At 45.8% G+C, this 25250-nt stretch overlaps 1 protein-coding gene across 1 annotated transcript in view; it reads right to left on the bottom strand.

Annotated features, from left to right (window-relative positions):
* Positions 1–10436: 10436 nt before the first annotated feature.
* Positions 10437–25250, bottom strand: part of pusl1 (pseudouridine synthase like 1) — a 16204-nt gene continuing 1390 nt past the window's right edge. Inside the window, exons 3-8 of the mRNA XM_083772173.1 lie at positions 23862–24049; positions 20063–20215; positions 14842–15012; positions 11875–11929; positions 11628–11790; positions 10437–10641 (exon numbers count right to left, since the gene is read on the bottom strand). Coding sequence (XP_083628299.1) covers positions 10541–10641; positions 11628–11790; positions 11875–11929; positions 14842–15012; positions 20063–20215; positions 23862–24049 — 831 coding nt within the window. The 3' untranslated portion in view covers positions 10437–10540. The remainder of the gene's footprint in view (positions 10642–11627; positions 11791–11874; positions 11930–14841; positions 15013–20062; positions 20216–23861; positions 24050–25250) is intronic.

Raw genomic sequence — 25250 nt, 5'->3', positions numbered from 1 at the left:
CCCCTCCTCTTCTCTCAGTTTTAAGTTTGTTATTTCTTTTACCTAGGGAGCATACCCTGTTTCACTCTTTGTACTTCTAAATAAAGTTTATACAGTTGACACTGCGAAAGAGGGGAAATCGTCGCCTCCATTTTACTGCGCAATTTGTTGCGTATTTAAACCTTTTTGGTGCGGGAACCCCTTTTGTTGTTTTAACTATAAAGCATTATGTTATACTTTAGCTATTGGAAAATACCAGATCTACAAGCTCATATCATGCCACCGAGTGCAGCGCTATGAGCTTGTACGGTAGGTATGCTATTTTTTGAAAAATCGTGAAAATGTGGCGCGAATGTTTGAATATTATATTCTTTCAGAGCGAACGTTTTTAAACTCAAATCTTTGCTCAGGCCTAAATGGGTTAAACTTTGCTCTATCCCGTGGCATCATGGTACAAGCTTTTTACTGCTCTTTAAACTGACAAGAGATTTAGATTTTTTTTAGACGGTCAAATCTTTTTTTGCAATGTTTAGTACCAGATGAGGAACTTAACGTCCTCTTTGTGCCACAATAGATTCCACAGAAACACCTAACTGAATGTACGAAGTCTTATAGTTGCTTCTCTTTACTTAGTAACGATACTAGTTGTCTATCCATCTATGTCTTCTGTTTATCGCCGTTCGCCTCTTGACATGCTTTCGGTTGCAAGTTAAAACTACTAACCAAAAAGCCTGGAGTACAAAGGGTGAAATATGGTATGATAATAGGTGGTGCGGTTAGCTTTTTATTTATTTTAAAAAAACATTTAGGTAACATTGAGATGGTGATGGTTGGGTTTAAATTGTCTATGCAAACTACAGCCTGTGCCATTATCAAAAAATATATACCAACCTTTTTATTCAGGAACTCATGTATCCTTAAAACGACCTCAGTTTTAGTGGCAGGGTCTTAATTAAAAGCTCAAATAGTCTACATATATGGTAATAAAATTAGTTTTGGGTGCAGTACTTAGTTTAGACAGTATTTGGTTTCGACTAGTCATTGATTAGACCGGTCATTAGTCCTACAACTACAACCTGTCTCAAACCCTCACCCTAACCCTAACCTCCCACGGGGCAGCACACCTAAACCTAACCTTAACCCGAGTCTGACCAATGACTAGCCTAAACTAAGTATGCACCCCTTAGTTTTAAGTTATGGACATAATGGATCACTGTTAAAACCATAGGATGTTAATTTAAGATTGTAAAAATGCACCCGGAAGGGTCCCTTCTTAGGGCTGATTCATACTCCTATTTTACCGCTGTTTCGGCGCTGTAGTGCCGAAATGATTTCGGCTCGTCAGAAATGTCCAGTAGCACCGAAGAGCCGACTTTAGGACGGTACCCCCCCCCCCCCCACACACACACACACATTGTAGGCTCTACAGAGCCGAAGCGACTTTTATTGGGCTCTAAAATAGGAGTATGAATCTTACACCCGTGACTTATTGAGCACTCCACTCGCTTGCATTGTATTGTTCAGTCGGCATCGATCATCTCACAGGCATCTTTTCCTTTTTAAGCAGTTTAAGAACTATATTCACGTGGCTGTTGTTTCACAACACACTTGGTGTCACTATTGAGCATTTAGGAGTCATTTCTGTCTTATTTCAGTGTCCCATTCTCTTAAAATCCTAGTCATAGTTCCACAACAAAAACAGAAAAGTGACCTGCTGAGGTCTTGATGTGATCAGTTCCCCCCCTCACTCGTCTGAATCGGGGTCTCTACGTCGGTGGCTCCTGCTCAACTTTATATTCTTCACCCAGGCTGTGCTTATGAGCTGTCATTCTTTAATAACAACACAATGCCTTCCTCAAAGTGCATTATATGATATGTTCTTTTTTGCTATTGATATTCAAAGATCTCAATACTTGAAATTTGGAATGTGGACGAATTTTAGGATGTGCGAATTCTTGCTTTTCTTCTGAAAGCCAAATGCTTCATTTGACTCGACGGACCCACAGGACCTACTAGCCAATCAGATTAACCGTGTGTTCTCCGACACGGTCAAAATGGACGCAAAGAAACGGACATTGTGAAATATTTAGGTCAAAGAAATTGTGTGGCTGAACGCTGCTTTAAACTGTGGCTGAACGCTGCTTTAAACTGTGGCTGTACGCTGCTTTAAACTGTGGCTGAACGCTGCTAAACTGTCACTTCTGAGAAGTGTAAAAAGAAAAGAACATTCCTTTTCACCGTTTAAAGTTTTGATACACAGAGCACGTCATGTTCTTAAAAATTAATGGGTTTATGGGTGACTCATACAGAGATATACTGGATCAAATATGTATTCTTATGGGAACGGTGGTCGACCTGATCCTCGTCCAAACCTCGTCTGGCTCACGCAGAGGTCTGACCGTAGACGCCTGGGCAATATGTCCATATCATGAACTCTGGACACTAGATATGACCGTAGACGCCTGGGCAATATGTCCATATCATGAACTCTGGACACTAGATATTGGTAATATTGTGATATGGCAATAACTAAAGCGTTGTCTTTTTTTCCTGGTTTTAACCAATTAAGCTTTATTTTATACTTTGTGTCAACTTGTAAATAGCTGATCTACAAGCTTACAACATCGAGTGAGCTTGTAGAGTTGCTATTTATGAGTGTTTTTTTAAGTACATGGAATGAATATGGATTGTCACAATATTGATAAATAAGTATTTGGTAATGAGCTAATTAAAATATCCATATTGCCCAGCCTTAGCTGAACATTATTACGGTATTCATTGAGCAAATGCAGCCACGTTGTTTGTGTGTGTGTGTGTGTGGACAAATCCCGTAGAATGGTGAACTACTAGTCTGTGAAATCTAAACGGGTGTCTCAGGAGGTAGAGCGGCATATATATATCGTCTCTGTTGGGTGGAAACCAAATAAAACTTAACTTGCAAAAAAAGTCTAAAAATTGCAAAAGGCAGCAGATCTACAAGTTCCAAAGGCTTCGAGTTTTGATGCCTTGGTGCGACGCTGATGGAGTACGATATTCGGTGGTGTAAAGTAACTTAATTTTTGTAATTATTTTTTTTAGGATTTCTGAGCTCAATTGCACCCAAACATTCCTGAACTTTTAACTTTCAGTAGATTTTCTGGCTCAAACCAGAGCTCTTTAGGTAAAGAGTCCACACATCCCATATGACAATTATCTGCCAGCAGATGTCACTGTTGTTGAGGGATGTTGCCTTGTTTTCATTGTAGCTCAAAAGGCTTCAGAAAACAGAGAAAACCCCAGAAAATCCACTTAATGTTCAAAGTTCAGGTTGTTTGGGTGTGATTGAGGTCATAAAACCTAAAATTAAAATGAATGTCATGAAATCTTGAAGTACATTTGCTCAAGTACTGTACGTAAATAACATTTTGATGTACTTTACTGGCGTATCATTTCCGATTCCATTTCTCAATACTTTTTTTTACTTTTAGGTACATATTGATAATACTTTTTTGTACTTTCACTCGAGTACATTTTGAATTCCGGACTTTCACTTGTAACATTGTAACATATTGCTAAAATTGCGAGTACTTTTCCACCACTAGGTATTATTCATTTTTACAAAAACAAACCAAAGTGAGAATGATTTGGAGACGAGGTTTCTGTCCGACAGCAGCGCTATGCAGCGGAGGTGCTCCGGTCAGGTGGCTCACCATCGGCCGACACCATCTTGTGCGTAAAGCGGAACAGTTTAATATCGCCCAAACTAGTAAATGCGTCAAAACTGTTTGTGGGGAGAATGTTTAGGCCTGTCACAACGATGCAAAAATGATTTACTTTTATACCACTTAAATGGTATAAAAGATGAGTTTCTCCAGATGGGGTCACGGAAAGTTTGACGTTTGGATGTCTAGCCCAGTGGTTCTCTAGACGTTTGGATGTCTAGCCCAGTGGTTCTCTAGACGTTTGGATGTCTAGCCCAGTGGTTCTCTAGACGTTTGGATGTCTAGCCCAGTGGTTCTCTAGACGTTTGGATGTCTAGCCCAGTGGTTCTCTAGACGTTTGGATGTCTAGCCCAGTGGTTCTCTAGACGTTTGGATGTCTAGCCCAGTGGTTTCATGTCAAGGACCCCCAAATTGACACTAATTAGCCCACGGACCCCCCATTTGAAAAATATATGCCAGGGACGTCCATACGAGAAGATTGTCACGGCTCCAGCAGTGATTCTCAACCCGTTTAAGTTCAAGGACCCCCAGTTTGACATGCATTAGTCTACAGTACGGACTCCCCTTTAATGGCATTTCTATCTCTGAGACCCCCAATTTATATTATTGCACAATCAAAGTTAATTTAACTGAGTGAGAGTTCCATTCCACAGACCCAAAAGGGTTAATTTGGTTCCTAGCTATCATTTAGCTGGGGACCCCCTGGAACTCCCTCAAGGACCCCTGGGGGTCCCCGGACCCCACTTTAAGAACCACTGGCCTACTCTAAACGGCACCATGTGTTGTGTGGGTTCACATGTATGTAACGCCACTGTACCATGTGTTGTGGGGGTGCACATGTATGTAAAGCCACTGTACCATGTGTTGTGGGGGTGCACATGTATGTAAAGCCACTGTACCATGTGTTGTGGGGGTGCACATGTATGTAAAGCCACTGTACCATGTGTTGTGGGGGTGCACATGTATGTAAAGCCACTGTACCATGTGTTGTGTGGGTGCACATGTATGTAAAGCCACTGTACCATGTGTTGTGTGGGTGCACATGTATGTAAAGCCACTGTACCATGTGTTGTGTGGGTGCACATGTATGTAAAGCCACTGTACCATGTGTTGTGTGGGTGCACAAGTATGTAAAGCCACTGTACCATGTGTTGTGTGGGTGCACATGTACAGTACAATCCTATCCGTTTCCTCCTCGATCTCAAAATGACATCCATGGGTACCTACGGGTATTTATGTTAGACACACCCACAGACACACCCCCAGATTCTCAGCCACACCCACAGGTTTATTGTGGAGTGTGGAGTAGCTATTCAACCACCAGGTGGCGTCGGCCCATGATGAGCAGAGCTATTAAGTCTTAATAGCTTCTAGCAATATGCAGTGGTGGAAAAAGCATCACATCACAGAGGACCCCCTGTTCTGTGGACCCCCTGTTCTGAGAGGACCCCCTGTTCTGTGGACCCCCTGTTCTGAGAGGACCCCCTGTTCTGAGAGGACCCCCTGTTCTGTGGACCCCCTGTTCTGAGAGGACCCCCTGTTCTGTGGACCCCCTGTTCTGAGAGGACCCCCTGTTCTGTGGACCCCCTGTTCTGAGAGGACCCCCTGTTCTGAGAGGACCCCCTGTTCTGTGGACCCCCTGTTCTGAGAGGACCCCCTGTTCTGTGGACCCCCTGTTCTGAGAGGACCCCCTGTTCTGTGGACCCCCTGTTCTGTGGACCCCCTGTTCTGAGAGGACCCCCTGTTCTGTGGACCCCCTGTTCTGAGAGGACCCCCTGTTCTGAGAGGACCCCCTGTTCTGTGGACCCCCTGTTCTGAGAGGACCCCCTGTTCTGTGGACCCCCTGTTCTGAGAGGACCCCCTGTTCTGTGGACCCCCTGTTCTGAGAGGACCCCCTGTTCTGTGGACCCCCTGTTCTGAGAGGACCCCCTGTTCTGTGGACCCCCTGTTCTGAGAGGACCCCCTGTTCTGAGAGGACCCCCTGTTCTGTGGACCCCCTGTTCTGTGGACCCCCGGTTCTGAGAGGACCCCCTGTTCTGTGGACCCCCTGTTCTGTGGACCCCCTGTTCTGAGAGGACCCCCTGTTCTGAGGACCCCCTTTTTTCATATGCCATCTGAATTAGTTAAAAGCAGGCTCTGTACCCAAACATGCCTGTATTTAGCCTGTCCTGGTTTGTGCTGATTAAAAATGCTAGTCTGTTGCAATCTGACAGTTTTTAGTAGTCTTTGACTCTCTCTCCCCACAGTGTCTACTGTCTAGCCAAACAGGTTATGTTAATTGTATACAGTAGTCAGCCTATACTACAGAGGCTACAGCGAGAGAGAGTGTGTGTGTGTGTGTGTGTGTGTGTGTGGGGGGGGGTCCTGTAGGTTGGAAGGTCACAGATTCAGTTGTTTTCTTTGGCAGTATTCTGCAGTCCAGAATTGCAGTAATCAAGCCCAGAAAAAACAAGGGCATGGATCAGTGTTTTTGCATCATCTAATGACTGACAGACTCTGATTCATGCAATATTTCTAAAGGTAAAAAATAAGGCAATCTTGGTAACATGATTGTGTGAATACTTTCTACAAGTCAGGTTGCCAAGTCTGCTTATTATTATGATTGATATTTGATACTCAGTTGTAGTAATAGTTACTATTACTACCGCTAAATATTAACTATTATTATTACTTCTATCGCTTTCAACAACAAACACGAGAAACTTTCAGCTTCCTGGGGGCCTCACTGCCTGTCTGTCTGTCGGTCGGTTTTCATGTTCCATTTAGGTTATTTTTTATTGTAATATGGGGTATTTGTAAGGGAATTAAAATGTTCAGAAGTGACAGACTACACTACAGTATGCATCCACTGCACACAAAATGAAGTGGAAACTGAGTTGTTCCTAACCGTACAGAACTTCTGGGCTGTATGTTTTGATTAATTGAATACACAGGACCTCAATGGAAACAGGCCATATCTTGGGGTTAATCCTTTTGGTAAATTGTGCTTTTATATAGCGCTTTTATCACAAGCGCTTTATATCATACTCTTGTTTGTATTCAACTTTACTTTAGGTGCGTGTTTCTTGCAAATAAAGTAGTCAATCCATCAATGAGTTATACAATGGAATCCTCATTTATCTCTGAGAGTGTAGCCTACAGGAGTCTGGTTTGAACTTCCAGTCAAGAGTCCTGGCTATGAGACAAATGCAAGCAAGCACATTGGTAGGTTTTTGAGATTCATTCTTTAGATGCTAAATGAAAAATATAGGAACCAGGGTGAAATGTACTTCACGTCAAACTGTAGGTGCTTTCCTGTGCTTCCCCCCCCCCCCCCTGCATACCGTTCATAAAGTATTAAATCAATCAACATGAACCCTAACATTAGGTTGTTTGTTTTGAATGTATCATTAGTTTCCACTTTCCATTTAGTTTAGTTTTTTATTGTAATATGGGGTATATAACTGATTGATTAATTGACTCGGTTATTTAACAGTTTGCAATAAACAAGCACAGAAACTCAGAAAGTACATCTTGGTGTGTAGCGAATCTTGTGGACCAGACCCATTGCAAGATGCTGTACTCTGTTGTCAACCCTAAGCCCTTCCAGCCTTTCAAAGTGTGGAGGTGTTAGTTGGATTCGGGGGTTGAGGCCAAGTAGTAGCCTGACCAGCTTATTAGCATGTCTAAAGAGACACTTGAAGCTGGAGATCTGTATGGGCTTCACTCAAAAACCTGAGTAGACCCCAGAATTGTTTTAAAGAGAAAACAAATACCCCTGGAAAAAGTACTAAAAGTACTACTTTGGTAATTACAAGTAAAAGTTCGTAATGCAACATTTACTTGAGTAAAAGTACAAAAGTAACAAAAGTAGAAATTACACTTTATGCATAATATACCATTGCAAATTTTCAAATATATATAATTTTTTAGAAAATAGCAGATCTACAAGCTCACAAGCTTGTGTAGCTATATGGCTAAAGTTAATGTGTGTGTTTGTGATGTGATCAAAAATCTACAAAGTAACTGGGGGTAATGGGGGTCCCTGGCATATCTTTTCAAATGGGGTCCCTGGCATATCTCTTCAAATGGGGGGTCCCTGGCATATATTTTCAAATGGGGGTCCCTGGCATATCTCTTCAAATGGGGGGTCCCTGGCATATCTTTTCAAATGGGGGGTCCCTGGCATATATTTTCAAATGGGGGTCCCTGGCATATCTCTTCAAATGGGGGGTCCCTGGCATATATTTTCAAATGGGGGTCCCTAGCATATCTCTCCAAATGGGGGTCCCTGGCATATCTATATATTAAAAGAGTTTTGCAGCATGTTTTTTTTATTACTTGGTTAATTTGCAAGCTGGGATGTATAGTTGCTCTGGCCTCTGTCCTACTGCCACCTACTGTCCGTTTATTATATTACACAGTGGGTGAAAAAAACACACCCCTTAAGACTAAACCACACCCATCAGAGGTGTGGCTTCCAGAGGTACCCAGGTTCTTTTAAAAACCTATAGGTACCTCTAGGTACTGGCCTGGTACAGACGAAGGGGACAGTACTGTATGTAAAGCCACTGTACCATGTGTTGTGGGGGTGCACATGTATGTAAAGCCACTGTACCATGTGTTGTGTGGGTGCACATGTATGTAAAGCCACTGTACCATGTGTTGTGTGGGTTCACATGTATGTAAAGCCACTGTACCATGTGTTGTGGGGGTGCACATGTATGTAAAGCCACTACCGTGTTTGTCCATGAATGCAACACTGGCTCTAATATGGGACTAAAACACTCCACCTTTTGTACACCATAAATGTCATAGACTTAACAGTAATCGGTGCATAAATCGTATACACGACAGAATAAAAGTAAACATTGCTTAACCAGGTAAGTTGTGTCTACCTGCGTACTAGTTAATGATCTGTTCTGTAGCTCAGCTGCCTGCATAGCTCCTGTTTCTCTTTTATTTATTTATAAATTTGTATCCCATGATTCTGCAACCCATTTTTTTTGCCAACCTGGGGAAGGGCAGCGGACTGACCCCATGCTTCCTTCTATGCATGAGTCCAAGCTAAAATTAGTTTAGGGTTGTATAACATTGTACAACTCAATCAATCAAACGTTTGTTTAATCAATGCATTGAACTGACTCAAACGCCCAAACTGGTACACCCGATACTATTTAATATTTCCCTTATGTTTGATACATTTTATTATCACATCCATGGTATGAAAACAATGCTAAGGAGTTGCTTCAATGAAATATAATTGCTTTAAGCTGAAAACGATATGTTTAATGGTGTTTTTTTAGCGTTGTTACATTTATCACGCATGCCGTTACAATTAATCCGATATGCGCAGCAAATGTAACACTGGAACAGCGTCCACGTTCGGTTTAATAACTCCCGACCTGTTATGGTTATGGTAGCAGACATGTGTAGGTCCGTTGCCTGAAAATATTACTTGTGTAGATAAACGGATCTCTGAGTAAAAAAATGAAACGTGCAAAGTTACATCCTTGGCGGCTCTCCCCTACTCAACCTTTTTCATGTCAAGGACCCCCAGAATTATCTTTTTGAAAATATGTGCTTCCAGGAACCCCCCCAGAAGCAAAGATTTGAGTTAAAAAAACGTCGGCTCTGAAAGAGTATATATTCAAGATTTGCAGTACATTTTCACGATTTTTCAAAAATAGCACAGTTATTACTAGTTCATATAGAGTATAGACAGTCTGCTATTTTTCAACAGCTAATGCATAACATAATGCTTAAAACACCAAAACGGGTTCCAGCTAAAGCATAACATAATGCTTAAAACACCAAAAGGGGTTCCCGCCCAGAATGGGGTTTAAAAGAGAGAGCTTTAATTACAACAGAAAGCCAACTATTAGGGGACTAACTATTAGGGCATTTGAACACTGATGTCTGCCAGTCACAATGTGGGACAGGGTCTCAGTTTGAACACTGATGCCTGTCAGTCACAATGTGGGACAGACAGGGTCTCAGTTTGAACACTGATACCTGCCAGTCACAATGTGGGACAGGGTCTCAGTTTGAACACTGATGCCTGTCAGTCACAATGAGGGACAGGGTCTCAGTTTGTGGGACTGCCCCACACAAAGGGGGACATCTGGTCACCCCAACGTGAAGTGGTTCAAGAACCCCCAAAGTTATACTCATTCAGTCAGAAGAACCATGGACATACTATTAACAAAAAAACTTTATTAACTAAATTTTCTTTCTGCAAACAGCATAAGTATTTCGAAGCACTAGACCTCTTGGTCAGCGGATTCGTCCGTTATCACTGCATTAAATATAGGAAATCAACCGTTATCAGGAGTCAGGACGTTGGAATAATGGCTAATATGGCATACTATAGACATTGTGGTGTTTGGCTGTGTTCACCAGGACTGCATGCAGGTGGTGGTGTAGCTCTGGTCCATAGCTCTAATGCGTTGCATTTAGAGCTATGTTACTCTCAACTTCTACCGCTCGCATGAATGCAGACCAGCCTCTCCTCTTTAGCGTGAATAAAAATAACGTTTTTGCTACTCACCAAAACAAAGGCGAGTTGTGTCTATAGAGTTCATACGTGTGGTGGGGGGCTCAGAGTGTGTCCACTAAGGAAAGTAGGCTTTCTAATGACACAACTCGCCTTTGTTTTGGTGAGTAGCAAAAGCGTTCTTTTCATTTACGCTAAAGAGGAGAGGCTGGTCTGCATTCATGCGAGCGGCGGAAGTTGAGAGTAACATAGCTCTGAATGAAATGCATTAGAGCTATGGACCAGAGCTAGTGGTGGTGCAGACACAGCCTGGTCAAGGACTCCCCCTGCTGGACGTGTCGTTTCCAACGCTATGGTCGGGGCATGGAAACTATAGGGGCTACTACTATTTACTATTCTCTGCTATTCGGGACGTCCCATAGCCCTCTTGGTCCCCAGTGGAAGACGAATCCCCCTCTGAGGAATGTGGAGTTTTAAACTGCAGGTCTGTGGAGGAGAATAGACAAGTTTTAAGAAGAGAAGAAAAAACCTTCAACGTTCTGTCAGCAACTCTGCAAACGATAGTCACTAACATACACTTTAGAGCAGTGGTTATTTTATGCCCGTGGATATATACAGAGTGAACTTAACAATGATACATTAATATGATAATACCTTTTATATATTAATCAGACATGAGATATTGAGCTCCACTGACTGAGCTCCCATTCTAGGTGGGAACCTTGGTGTTAGCATTATGTTATGCTTTAGCTATTGAAAAATAGCAGATCTACAAGCTCGTAGCGCGCCACCGAGTAACCACAGTATACCGCTAATCAACTTACAAATTACATATATATAGTATATGTATGACTAGCTCTCAATGATGACGTAAGAAATATGGTCATGTATGTAATCTGGTCCCAGCATATATATAGTATATGTATAACTAGCTCTCAATGATGACATAAGAAATATGTGGATTAAAGGACCCAATGCCAGAGTGTAATTGGTTTTCGTAATGGCGATATGTTTTAGTGTCGGGAGGATTAAAGGTAATGCTCCTGTGTATACATGTATGTAATCTGGCACCACTGCCGTATCAGGCACAGTTTGCTGGGACGGTGCATACGCATCAAAAGTGGCGGGACGGCTGGGACGGTGCGTACGGCGCAAAGTAACCACAGTATACCGCTAATCAACTTACAAATTACATATACATAGTATATGTATATGTAATTGGTTGACAGTTTGTAGCGGTCGAAAGTACTTGCGCGCTCTGCTTGCGCACTAGTTGGCCATTTATGGCCTACTGGTGTGCAACAAGCAAGTATGCACTCGACAGAGTGCAGTTCTAGTTATCATTATTATTACTAGTGACCTGTGAGGGAGTATGTACTACTGTATGTACTGTATGTACGGTAACTTCATAGTGACCTGTGAGGGAGTATGTACTACTGTATCTACTGTATGTAGGGTAACTTCATAGTGACCTGTGAGGCAGTACTCCACCCTGGTGAGGAAGAGTCCGTCTGGAGGAGCGCTCAGGTTCTTGGGGAAACCCAGAGAGTCTTTAGCCTCCAGAATGTGTCTGAAGCGGTCCTGGGACAGCTGGCCCTGTCCCACTGCCACCAGCGCCCCCGTCATCCTACGGACCTGCAGCCCAATGCAAAATATATCAACCCCTTTTTGGTGTTTTAATACAGTGATAACGGGTGAATCCGTTGAAACAACACTAACCTGTCTGTAGAGGAACGACCTGCTTCTAAAGGTCAGCTCCCAGAACGGAACATCTCTGAAAGAGAAGAACACAAAATAATTAGAATATACGATATAACATTGAGGGCCTTTCTCGGCCCCACCCCTCTCCAATTGTTTATGTTGTGTTTTAGTTTCCAAGATGGCCGCAGCACCAGGAGGGGGTGGGGCGGAGGTGAGCCCTTACTGGGGCTGCGTTCACACATTCAAGACACCTGTCTTGTGTCTGACTTGTGTCTGTGTTCAAAAGAACACATCCATCAAAGCTGTGTTCAGACACAAGTCAGGTGTCAGACACAAGGCAAGTGTCTTGAATGCAGCCCAGTGAGGTCATATGTTGACCCCCGCCCGCTCACCTCCGCCCCACCACCTCCTGGTGCTGCGGCCATCTTGGAAACTAAACACAATATAAACCAATGGGAGAGAGGTGGGGCCGAGAAAGGCCCTTATTACTGTAGACCACATCTAGCAGCAGCGACGTCAGGACTTCAGTGGTCTTTTTCAAAAAGTCTACAAGCCCATAGTGCGGCACAAAGTGATGACCTTTTATATCTGCTATTTATAATTATAATAGATAAAGTATAAAATAACAGTTATAGTTACTGTAGTTATAAATGTCGCTTTAAGCATAAGCTACGTAACATAGCCTCTTTTATAATTTTGCTGTGTTGCTTCATCGTGAGAGGGTACAAAATGTAACCAAAGTTTTTTGTACGAACAACGGCAATGACGTCATTTCTTTCCGGTGGGGTGGGGTGTGTGTGGGGGGGGGATCCTCTCTGCTCCCTTGTGGGGTGGGGGGGGGGGTCCTCTCTGCTCCCTTGTGGGGTGGGGGGGGGGATCCTCTCTGCTCCCTTGTGGGGTGGGGGGGGGGGGGATCCTCTCTGCTCCCTTGTGGGGTGGGGGGGGGGGGTCCTCTCTGCTCCCTTGTGGGGTGGGGGGGGGGGATCCTCTCTGCTCCCTTGTGGGGTGGGGGGGGGATCCTCTCTGCTCCCTTGTGGGGTGGGGGGGGGATCCTCTCTGCTCCCTTGTGGGGTGGGGGGGGGGGTCCCTCTCTGCTCCCTTGTGGGGTGGGGGGGGGATCCTCTCTGCTCCCTTGTGGGGTGGGGGGGGGGTCCTCTCTGCTCCCTTGTGGGGTGGGGGGGGGGGATCCTCTCTGCTCCCTTGTGGGGTGGGGGGGGGGATCCTCTCTGCTCCCTTGTGGGGTGGGGGGGGGGTCCTCTCTGCTCCCTTGTGGGGGGGGGGGGGATCCTCTCTGCTCCCTTGTGGGGTGTGGGGGGGGTCCTCTCTGCTCCCTTGTGGGGTGGGGGGGTTCTCTCTGCTCCCTTGTGGGGGGGGGGGGTCCTCTCTGCTCCCTTGTAGGGTGGGGGGGATCCTCTCTGCTCCCTTGTGGGGTGGGGGGGGGGTCCTCTCTGCTCCCTTGTGGGGTGGGGGGGGGGATCCTCTCTGCTCCCTTGTGGGGTGGGGGGGGGGATCCTCTCTGCTCCCTTGTGGGGTGGGGGGGGGGTCCTCTCTGCTCCCTTGTGGGGTGGGGGGGGGGTCCTCTCTGCTCCCTTGTGGGGTGGGGGGGTCCTCTCTGCTCCCTTGTGGGGTGGGGGGGGGGTCCTCTCTGCTCCCTTGTGGGGTGGGGGGGGGTTCTAAACCAGGAAACTCAATTTGTTTTCACAGAGCGGAGGAGCGAGCCGTCGCCCTCCCTCCCTCCCCCCCTCCAGCGTCCCAAGTGCAGCTCAGCGGTCGACTTCGTCAATAATTCACCGCTCGCATAGCAGACCTACAAGCTCATAGCGCGCCACTCGGTGGCGCGCTATGAGCTTGTAGATCTGCTATTTTTCAATAGTTAAAACACCAAAAGGGGTTCCCATACAGAATGGGTTAATCACAATTATTTTAGATACTTTTTGTATGATCTTCATAATCGTTAAGTTTTGTCAGTCGGGGGGGAAAAGCCAGCTAACTCCATTTGTCACTTTTGTTTTTCATAATTATGTCAACGCTGTTGGAACACCCTTTACGTCTGTGTGTGGGTTTAAAAAATATTGAACCAATGAAAAGTATATATTCTGAGTGACAAAAGCAGCTAACTCCGTCAAACTGTCGGCCAAACCAAATAAACCAGCTGGTTTATTAAACGTATTAACACTGTCATAACCGCATCACATGTCATGCCAATAATCGCAGGTCTGCTAAAAAGAAATTATCGAGAAAATGTGGCGCAAATCTTTGAATTCTGTGCATATTCTTTCAGAGCGAACGTTTTTAACTCAAATCTTTGCTTCTGGGGGGGGGGGGTCCTTGGAACAACATATTTTCAGATGGGGGTCGGCGGCCAAATGCAGATCATTTTTAGGGGTCCTTGACATGAAAAAGGTTGAGAACCACTGACACATAGAAACACAGGGTTTTTCAGAAAACTGTCAGGACCGATTCCAAATTGGATTAATTCCATTTTAACCGTGATAGATTCATCTAACACCCGTTCCTTTTTTAAGTGGTGACTGATATTGTCCTTCTAATAACGTGAGGTGCCCGTGTTTTTTCAATTACTGTTTTTCATTTATTTGTAACATTTTATTTTTGGAAAATTAAAATAATATCCATATATATATATATATATCCATACAAAAATCCCCCAAAACAGCTGATCTACAAGCTCAATGTGCCAGTATCGTACGGCCAATCCTCGTAGCCAATATAGGTTTAAACGTAACGTGGTCGTGTGGCCTGTAGTTATCCTGTAGTTATCCTGCAGTTGCTTTTACAAAGACCACAATATCTCGCAACACGTGTCTGTCAGGCATCGGCATGTTTACGCACAGAGGGAGTACCTGTGGAAGTGTGCGCCTGCGAAGGACGTCCCCGGGTCTACTCGAAACACAGGGTTTTGTACCTGTGGAAGTGTGCGCCTGCGAAGGACGTCCCCGGGTCTACTCGAGACACAGGGTTTTGTACCTGTGGAAGTGTGCGCCTGCGAAGGACGTCCCCGGGTCTACTCGAGCCACGTCCAGGGTCTTGACCGGGTTTTTAAACGGCGTGTCCGAGTTGATCGCCATGAAGCTGCTGAAGTCGTGAGTCCCGATCAGCATGGCGGCGGCCGCTCGCATCGCTCCCACGTCCAGATCCCTGACGTGACACAGGACACAACAGGCTTTAGGACCCCACGTCCAGCTCCCTGACGTGACACAGGAGCCAACAGGCTTTAGGACCCCACGTCCAGCTCCCTGACGTGACACAGGCGACAACAGGCTTTAGGACCCCACGTCCAGCTCCCTGACATGACACAGGAGACAACAGGCTTTAGGACCCCACGTCCAGCTCCCTGACATGACACAGGCGACAACAGGCTTTAGGACCCCACGTCCAGCTCCCTGACGTGACACAGGAGACAACAGGCTTTAGGACCCCACGTCCAGATCCCTGACGTGACACAGGAGACAACAGGCTTTAGGACCCCACGTCCAGCTCCCTGACATGACACAGGAGACAACAGGCTTTAGGACCCCACGTCCAGCTCCCTGACGTGACACAGGCGACAACAGGCTTTAGGACCCCACGTCCAGCTCCCTGACATGACACAGGAGACAACAGGCTTTAGGACCCCACGTCCAGCTCCCTGACGTGACACAGGCGACAACAGGCTTTAGGACCCCACGTCCAGATCCCTGACGTGACACAGGAGACAAAACAGGCTTTAGGACCCCACGTCCAGCTCCCTGACGTGACACAGGAGACAACAGGCTTTAGGACCCCACGTCCAGCTCCCTGACGTGACACAGGAGACAACAGGCTTTAGGACCCCACGTCCAGCTCCCTGACGTGACACAGGAGACAACAGGCTTTAGGACCCCACGTCCAGCTCCCTGACGTGACACAGGAGACAACAGGCTTTAGGACCCCACGTCCAGCTCCCTGACATGACACAGGAGACAACAGGCTTTAGGACCTCACGTCCAGCTCCCTGACGTGACACAGGAGACAACAGGCTTTAGGACCTCACGTCCAGATCCCTGACGTGAAGACACAGGAGACAACAGGCTTTAGGACCAGTTACAGTACAGACACAACAGCTGTATGACCAGTTAATCCATTCTGGGCGGGAACCCCTTTTGGTGTTTTAAGCATTATGTTATACTTTTATAAAAATAGCAGACCTACAAGCTCGTAGCGCGGCACCAAGTGCCGCACTATGAACTTGTAGGTCTGCTATTTTTGAAAAATCGTGAAAATGTGAAATCTTTCAATACATTCTTTCAGAGTGAACGTTTTTAACTAAAATCTTTGCTTCTGCGGGGGGGGGGGGGGGGGGGGGGAAACAACATATTTCCAGATTGGGGTCTGCGGCCAATTACATATAGTTTTTGGGGTTCTTGACATGAAATATTGAGAATCACTGATATAGAAACATTAGGTTTTTCAGAAAATTGTCATGATTTAGACCAGTTACAGTGTTGTTTTCGTCGACTAAAACTATGACAAAAGAAGTTCGTCGACTACCTTTTTTCACTGACCAAAACTAAACAGAAACTAAATGAAAACTAAGCTACGATGACTAAAACTAAGACTAAATATATTAACAATTTCGTCAACAAATTCAAACTAGAGTAAAATGTTAGGAAGGGACTAGTGGACAAGAGATCCAGTATAGGTCATTTTACACTTGGTTGCATGCTGAAAATAGCTGATCTACAAGCTCACAACGCGTCACGCTGTGGCGCACTGTGAGCTTGTAAAAACAGTCATTACGACGGCATCAAGACCCGCCAAAATGCTTTTTTGTCGACTAAATCAACTGTAGATTTAGGCCACTAACATCTTATATTTAGTCGACTGAAACTAGACTAACACTAAGACATTCCAGGTGACAAAAATGTGACTAAAACTAAATAAACTATTCAAGAGACTAAAACTAAAATCTGCTGCCAAAAACAACACTGGACCAGTGACAGTACAGAGAACTGCTTTAGGACCAGTGATTTATGTACACATTTAAGGATTTATTTAATTTCTACCATACTTTTACTTTCACTACATCCAGATATTGTACTTTCCACCCACTGCATCAGCAGCCTATAGGTGCCCGGACCAATTTAATGTCAATACTTTTATAAGTATTACTTTTAGAGTATTTCTACATTGTGGTATTGCTACTTTTCACTTAACTCAGAAATGGAGAAACGTGAGTACCACCATTGATTTTAGAACAAGAGATTTGGTGTGTAGATAAAACAAGTCTCTGTGAGTACATTTTCATACTGTGTTCAAATAAACGGAACCCAGTACGGTTTCCTCCAAATCGCTAGGGTTAATTGATGTCAGGCTTTTTTTTTTTTTTATATATATAATTTTTATCCCACGATTTTGTAACCCATTTTTCACCCCTGTGTCAATTTATCTAATGTGATCCTGGGCTCTACACACCCTCCGCCAACCTGGGGAGAGCAACGGACTGGAAATCATGCTTCCTTCATGCCTGAGTGTCCAAGTCGCTCCTTTTACACCTGAAAGGGGGGAGTTTCCCTGGTTGGAGCAGCGGTGGCCGAACGGTTTGCGGAGCGGTCTTGATATCGGAAGGTCGCTAGTTCGTATCCCCGGACCAGCACGTTAAAATGACCACCACTGAAGTGCCCTTGGACAAGGCATTGAACCCCTACCATGAAATGTTCTATGAGCAGGGCCTGGCTGTAAATAAGTTCTTGAGCTTAGTCCAGTTACCCTGGGTAAACATGGTAACTTTCCTTTCCTGGTTGGACGTAGCACATGGAAGGAACACGTTATTCCAACCAGTTCCTTTCCCCTCATGTCAGGCTTTTCATCCTTCATTTGCCTAGAAGTATAAGAGTGAATGTTCCAAGAAAACAGGTATCTCTAAAGTGAAAAAGGCTGGGATACACACGCAGCTACTGTAACTAGGTCTGCATGTTCCTGCTACCAGAGCACAGTCATTTATTCATTGAACTTATGTAAACGGCTGATGTGTGGTTGCCAGGTCTCGTCTGGCGGTGTCGCGCCAGCGGGAGACAGCGCCACGCATGCCAACCTGGCAACCCAACTCTCCAGGGTGCTCCAGTGGTCCCTGGAACTACATATTTTGAGATGGGGGTCCGTGGCCCAATAGAGATTATTCTGGGGGTCCTTGACATGAAAAAGGTTGAGCACCACTGACATAGAAACATGATTCTTTTCAGAAAAATGTTAGGATTTAGAACCTTTTTTCAGTCCAAATTGGGTTAAATACTGTATGATATGATTAGAGAGGGAGAGACGCTGAGAGGTGTTGTGTGAATCATTTAACCCATAGAGGCAGCACCGAAGTCCTGACGTAACTCGATCATCCCTTCCATTCCCCTGGTTCGCGGAAGTAATTCCTCTATGGAGAATAACATGGGGTGATCTTAATATCGTCTACTATAAGCGTTGTGGTCCAAAAATAAACAAGCTGTCTCGGCGTTATTGTCAGGGAGGTGTCTCTGTATCGTTTGTAACAGTCAGTCACTCATAATGATACAGGCTGTTTCTAGTGAAAATGTAACTAATTCAGCAGCAGTAACATTAGCGTTTTCTCTCAGTCAGTTGATTCTTCATATATGAGTGAAGCGGCCTGGATGATTTGTTTATTTTTCAAACACAGTTCTTATATGAGGCGATCTAAACCCCCCCCCGCCCATGGGGATTACAATGCCAATAAAAAGTACATGAACCTGTGGATTTATAGCGCCCTCTACCGATGTTGACGTCAGACATCGGTGCTCTATTAACCCATTCTATACGGGTCAGGAACCCATTTTGGTGTTAGCATTATGCTATGCTTTAGCTATTGAAAAATAGCAGATCTACAAGCTCATAGTGCGCCACCGAGTGGCGCGCTACGAGCTTGTAGGTCTGCTATTTTTGTGAACGACTGACATTTTTTTTGGATCTGATCTCAGGTCAGAATGGGTTAATCAGACCAGTGTGTGTCCAGTGGAAACCTCGTATGAATCTGATCTCAGGTCAGAATGGGTTAAGTCCGGGCCGTGTCCCTTTGACTCTGCTACTTTCCAAAAATAGCAAAAGTAGCAGATCTTACAGGCTCGAACCGAGGCGCGAAACCCCTTCCCCCCCCCCCTCCCACAGCAGGATAAAAATGGTGATGCAGCACTTGTTGAGAGAAAGAGAGGGGGGGGGGGGGGGGGCTGTACAAAAATAAGTACAGCAAGCAGAAGAAGAGAGAGAGCGAGTAGCATGATGCGTGCGTGTGTGTGTGTGTGTGTGTGTGTGTGTGTGTGTGTGTGCACGCATAAGCCTGCAGCTCAACTTGGCCTAGTTTCCCCAAAAAGTGAAGAAATGAACTCTCTCTCTCTCTCTCTCTCGCACAGAGAGAGAGAGAGAGTGCGCACGTGTGCACCCACACACACATGCGCGCGGCGCGCTCGCTCGCCCATGCCTACTTTGTGCGCAGTGGTGGTAGGAGGCCAGGAGGTGTAGGAGATCTACAAGCTGTTAGATGCTATAGGTTCATAGACGGACCGTACCATACCGTACTCGGAACAGTGCCATCCGCACGCACGCACGCACGCACGCACGCACGCACGCACGCACGCACGCACGCACGCACGCACGCACGCACGCACGCACGCACGCACACACACACACACACACACACACACACACACACACACACACACACACACACACACACATACACACACACACACACACACACACACACACACCATTGTTTGTGTTTATTTGCCATGTCTGCTCAGATAAGCCCTGGTGTGTGATTGGCCCTAATTTGCTTTAGCTCATGTGTGGCGCCTCCGTGTTAACGAGCTCTGTGGATTATTCATGTGTTTCTGCTCCGTTGCCCGTGGTGAGGTTTGATATGAGCTTATTATGTGTGTGTGTGTGTGTGTGTGTGTGTGTGTGCGTGCGTGTGTGTGCGTGTGTGTGTGTGTGTGTGTGTGTGTGTGTGTGTGCACATGCGTGTGTGTGTGTGTGCACAACAATGCATACTAGAGAGTGAAAATACAAAAGCATTATTATACCTAAAGGACCAAACTAGTCATTTCAACAAGTTTTCAAATGTCTAAAAATGTAATAAATATATTTAGAAAATAGCAGATCTACAAGCTCTCTCTCTCTCTCTCTCAAATATGGTGCGGTGTGTACTACAGTACGAGCCATAACTCACGTGTGCTTGCAGAGCGCCCAGCACAGGCCGCGCTCGCTGAGGGGAAGCAGGGAGGCGTGGCCGACTCCCTGGGCCAGTCTGTACACGTACGTCCTGGACAGGGCGTTGAAACGGGCGTGGAAATCACCCGCCACCCGGTGGACGTGGGTGACCCTGCATGCAGGGGGGGCAGAAGGAGAAGAGAGCCGTTGTGAATTAACCCATTCTGGGCGGGAACCCCCTTTTGGTGTTAGCATTATGCTATGCTTTAGCTATTGAAAAATAGCAGATCTACAAGCTCGTAGCGCGCCACTGAGCTTGTAGGTCTGCTATTTTTTGAAAAATCGAAGAACGACATAGCTTTTTCAGAAAACTGTCAGGATGTAGAAGACATTTTTAGAATCTGATCTCGGGTCAGAATGGGTTCATTTACCGGTAGGCATTTTGAACAGTGGTTCCCAAACCTTTTTCATGTCAAGGACCCCCAAATTGACACTAATTACCCCGCGGAGACCCCATTTGAAAAGACATGCCAGGGACCCCCATAAGAGAAGACCCCCAGGGACCCCCATAAGAGAAGATTTTTACTGCCAGGGACCCCCATAAGAGAAGCTTTTTACTGCCAGGGACCCCCATAAGAGAAGGCTTTTTACGGCTCTAGCAGTGATTCTCAACCAGTTTAATTTCAAGTACCCCCAGTTTTACATGCTTTCTGGGACCACGATTTATATAGTAAAACCAATGTTAATTTAACTCAGAGAGTGTACGATGGAACCAAATGGACCCATTTGGTTCCATTTGTACACTCTCAGAGTTACAGACCCGTAAGGGTCCATTTGGTTCCATTTGTACACTCTCTGAGTTACAGACCCGTAAGGGTCCATTTGGTTCCATGATCCATCTGTACACTCTCAGTTACAGACCCATAAGGGTCCATTTGGTTCCATGATCCATCTGTACACTCTCAGAGTTACAGACCCATAAGGGTCCATTTGGTTCCATTTGTACACTCTCAGAGTTACAGACCCATAAGGGTCCACTTGGTTCCATCTGTACACTCTCAGAGTTACAGACCCATAAGGGTCCATTTGGTTCCATTTGTACACTCTCAGAGTTACAGACCCATAAGGGTCCATTTGGTTCCATGATCCATCTGTACACTCTCAGAGTTACAGACCCATAAGGGTCCATTTGGTTCCATTTGTACACTCTCAGAGTTACAGACCCATAAGGGTCCACTTGGTTCCAAACTATCATTTAGCTGTGGACCCCCTGGAACTCCCTCAAGGACCCCTGGGGGTCCCCATACCCCACTTTGGGAAGTAGTACATAGAAATAGTCATCAAGAACCATAAGCAAGCTAAGAACATAACATCTGTCTAACAGAATATCTTAGCCTTGACATAATGTGCTTTATCAGGTGAGCTATCAGGGTATAAAAAAACCCACAAAAGACAATCGATTGTTAACAAAAGGTTAGCAAAAGGACTGTCCCTTTTCATGTCCATGTTTTCCCTCGGACTGTTCCCACTAAAAATGGGAACAGTTTTTTTTTAAAGGCCCATTTATTTGATGCCGACAAGCAAGACCATAGCAAATGTCACTGCCCTAAATGTCAGCCTCACAGCTCTAACCAATTTAGGCCTGACTTCAAAATAAATACAAAATGTCTTCTAAATCACAATGACAGTTTTCTGAAATACCTCATGTTTCTGTATCAGTGGTGCTCAATATTTCGTGTCAAGGACCCCAAAAATGATATGTAATTGGCCGCCGACCCCCATCTGAAAATATGTTGTTCCAGGAACCCCCCCCCCCCCCCCCCCCCCCAGAAGCAAAGATTTGAGTTAAAAACGTTGGCTGTGAAAGTATATATAATATATATTCAAAGATTTGAGGCACATTTTAGCTATTTTTCCATAGCTAAAGTATAACATAGTGCTTTAAAACACCAAAAGGGGGTTCCCCGCCCAGAATGGATTAATCACAAAAGCACATCCATTGTGGTGATGATAAAAGGGCTGTGAATGTCACTGCCAGAGGGCCTGAGGAGGCAGCCTGAGGAGGCAGCCGGGGGCTCGCTTGCACAAACACCATTAGCGTCACAATAGAAGCAAAAGACTGGAGGACTCTTTTGATGTCGGCTCCAGTGGGAGCAGAGCTAAACAGAGGCCATTTCCTCCTTGCTGCGGGCGGGAGGGCAGAAACCTCTTATCTCCATAGTCAAACCTTTTGGTAAATGAACGCCCGCCTTGGTCATGTATACTACAGCCGAGAGTCACACAAAAAAAGCATCGAAATCGCATCGCATCGCATGGGGTGAAAGAAGGGGATTGACCGGATGTCCTCTGTCTTCAGGTGGTGGTTGAGGTGAAAGAAGGGGACTGACCGGATGTCCTCTGTCTTCAGGTGGTGGTTGAGGTGAAAGAAGGGGACTGACCGGGTGTCCTCTGTCTTCAGGTGGTGGTTGAGGTAAAAGAAGGAGACTCACCGGATGTCCTCTGTCTTCAGGTGGTGGTTGAGGTAAAAGAAGGGGACTGACCGGATGTCCTCTGTCTTCAGGTGGTGGTTGAGGTAAAAGAAGGGGACTGACCGGATGTCCTCTGTCTTCAAGTGGTGGTTGAGGTGAAAGAAGGGGACTGACCGGATGTCCTCTGTCTTCAGGTGGTAGTTGAGGTAAAAGAAGGGGACTGACCGGATGTCCTCTGTCTTCAGGTGGTGGTTGAGGTAAAAGAAGGGGACTGACCGGATGTCCTCTGGCTTCAGGTGGTGGTTGAGGTAAAAGAAGGGGACTCACCGGATGTCCTCTGTCTTCAGGTGGTGGTTGAGGTAAAAGAAGGGGACTGACCGGATGTCCTCTGTCTTCAGGTGGTGGTTGAGGTGAAAGAAGGGGACTGACCGGATGTCCTCTGTCTTCAGGTGGTGGTTGAGGTGAAAGAAGGGGACTGACCGGATGTCCTCTGTCTTCAGGTGGTGGTTGAGGTAAAAGAAGGGGACTCACCGGATGTCCTCTGTCTTCAGGTGGTGGTTGAGGTAAAAGAAGGGGACTGACCGGATGTCCTCTGGCTTCAGGTGGTGGTTGAGGTAAAAGAAGGGGACTCACCGGATGTCCTCTGTCTTCAGGTGGTGGTTGAGGTAAAAGAAGGGGACTCACCGGATGTCCTCTGGCTTCAGGTGGTGGTTGAGGTGAAAGAAGGGGACTCACCGGATGTCCTCTGTCTTCAGGTGGTGGTTGAGGTGAAAGAAGGGGACTGACCGGATATCCTCTGTCTTCAGGTGGTGGTTGAGGTAAAAGAAGGGGACTCACCGGATGTCCTCTGTCTTCAGGTGGTGGTTGAGGTGAAAGAAGGGGACTCACCAGGATGTCCTCTGTCTTCAGGTGGTGGTTGAGGTAAAAGAAGGGGACTCACCAGGATGTCCTCTGTCTTCAGGTGGTGGTTGAGGTGAAAGAAGGGGACTCACCAGGATGTCCTCTGGCTTCAGGTGGTGGTTGAGGTAAAAGAAGGGGACTCACCGGATGTCCTCTGTCTTCAGGTGGTGGTTGAGGTAAAAGAAGGGGACTCACCGGATGTCCTCTGGCTTCAGGTGGTGGTTGAGGTGAAAGAAGGGGACTGACCGGATGTCCTCTGTCTTCAGGTGGTGGTTGAGGTAAAAGAAGGGGACTCACCGGATGTCCTCTGGCTTCAGGTGGTGGTTGAGGTGAAAGAAGGGGACTCACCGGATGTCCTCTGTCTTCAGGTGGTGGTTGAGGTAAAAGAAGGGGACTCACCGGATGTCCTCTGGCTTCAGGTGGTGGTTGAGGTGAAAGAAGGGGACTCACCGGATGTCCTCTGTCTTCAGGTGGTGGTTGAGCGCGGCCACCAGGACGTCCTCGCTGAACGGGGGCTTGCCGTCCCTGCGTCGGAGGTCCAGGTGTGCCGAGTTGGACAGGGCGTGGACGCCGGCGTCCGTCCGGCTGGACACGTAGACGCGCAGCGGCGTGACGGGCTTCATCTTCATCAGTGCATCCTGCCGAGGAAGAGGAAGCAGAAGTGTTGTTTTCGTTGACTGAAACTTAACCCATTCTGACCTGAGATCAGATTCTACAAATGTCTTCTACATCCTGACAGTTTTCTGAAAAAGCTATGTTTCTATGTCAGTCGTTCTTCGATTTTTCAAAAATAGCTAAAGCATAACATAATGCTAACACCAAAAGGGGTTCCCGGACCAAAAGGCGAAAAATTATCGTCTACTACCTTTTTTTCTCCACTGACGAAAACTAACTGGAAAACGAAATGAAAACTAAGCTATGATGACTAAAACTAAGACTAAATATACACTGACAATTTAGTAAAAAAGAAAAAACAGACTAAAATGTTAGGAAGGGACTATAGTGGACAAGAGATCCAGTATAACTCATTTTGCACTTGGTTGCATGCTGAAAATAGCAGATCTACAAGCAGCGCGTTTATTCAGCATGTGAATTCTACATTCTCTAATTGTGTAGACTTCTTCTAAATTAAGTAATGCAGATGTTTAACAATTATTTAACTCGAGAGTTAAAGATCTAATAATAAGGGACCATTTGGTTACCAACCCTCCATCATTTAGCTGGGGACCACCTGGAACCCCCTCAAGGACCACTGGTGGTCCCCGGACCACCTGGAACCCCCTCAAGGACCACTGGTGGTCCCCGGACCACCTGGAACCCCCTCAAGGACCACCTGGAACCCCCTCAAGGACCACTGGTGGTCCCCGGACCACCTGGAACCCCCTCAAGGACCACTGGTGGTCCCCCGGACCAGACTAAAGTCTTGCCCAAAAATATGGAGATCCACACAGCTCCAGACTGACCGCCTGGCCACTATATAGCTAGGTCTGAGATGTCTGCAATTATTTATTAGGAACAATCCCTTGAGATGAACCATCCCGTTTTCAAGGGGGTCAAAGGGCAATTCACAAAATACACTTCATACATAAAGACACTTATTTACAAACAATTCAACCAGACAAAACAAAACAATACAATTCCTAGATAAACAAGAAACAAACAACAACAAAAACAAAAAAACAACAAAACAAAAACTGCAACAAGATCATTGTAGGCCTATAGCTATTAGCTAACATACAGTTGTCATTGATGGGCAGTATACTTGTATAAGTTTTAAAAAGTAACAGTTTATCTTCCAATTAGCAGAGCATTTCTCTGGAACTAATACATGTATAATTT

Source organism: Protomyctophum parallelum (genome assembly GCF_964188405.1).
Source record: "Protomyctophum parallelum genome assembly, chromosome: 8".
Classification (NCBI taxonomy): domain Eukaryota; kingdom Metazoa; phylum Chordata; class Actinopteri; order Myctophiformes; family Myctophidae; genus Protomyctophum; species Protomyctophum parallelum.
Note: the sequence above shows the minus strand (reverse complement) of the source record. Positions and strands in the feature narration are given on the sequence as shown.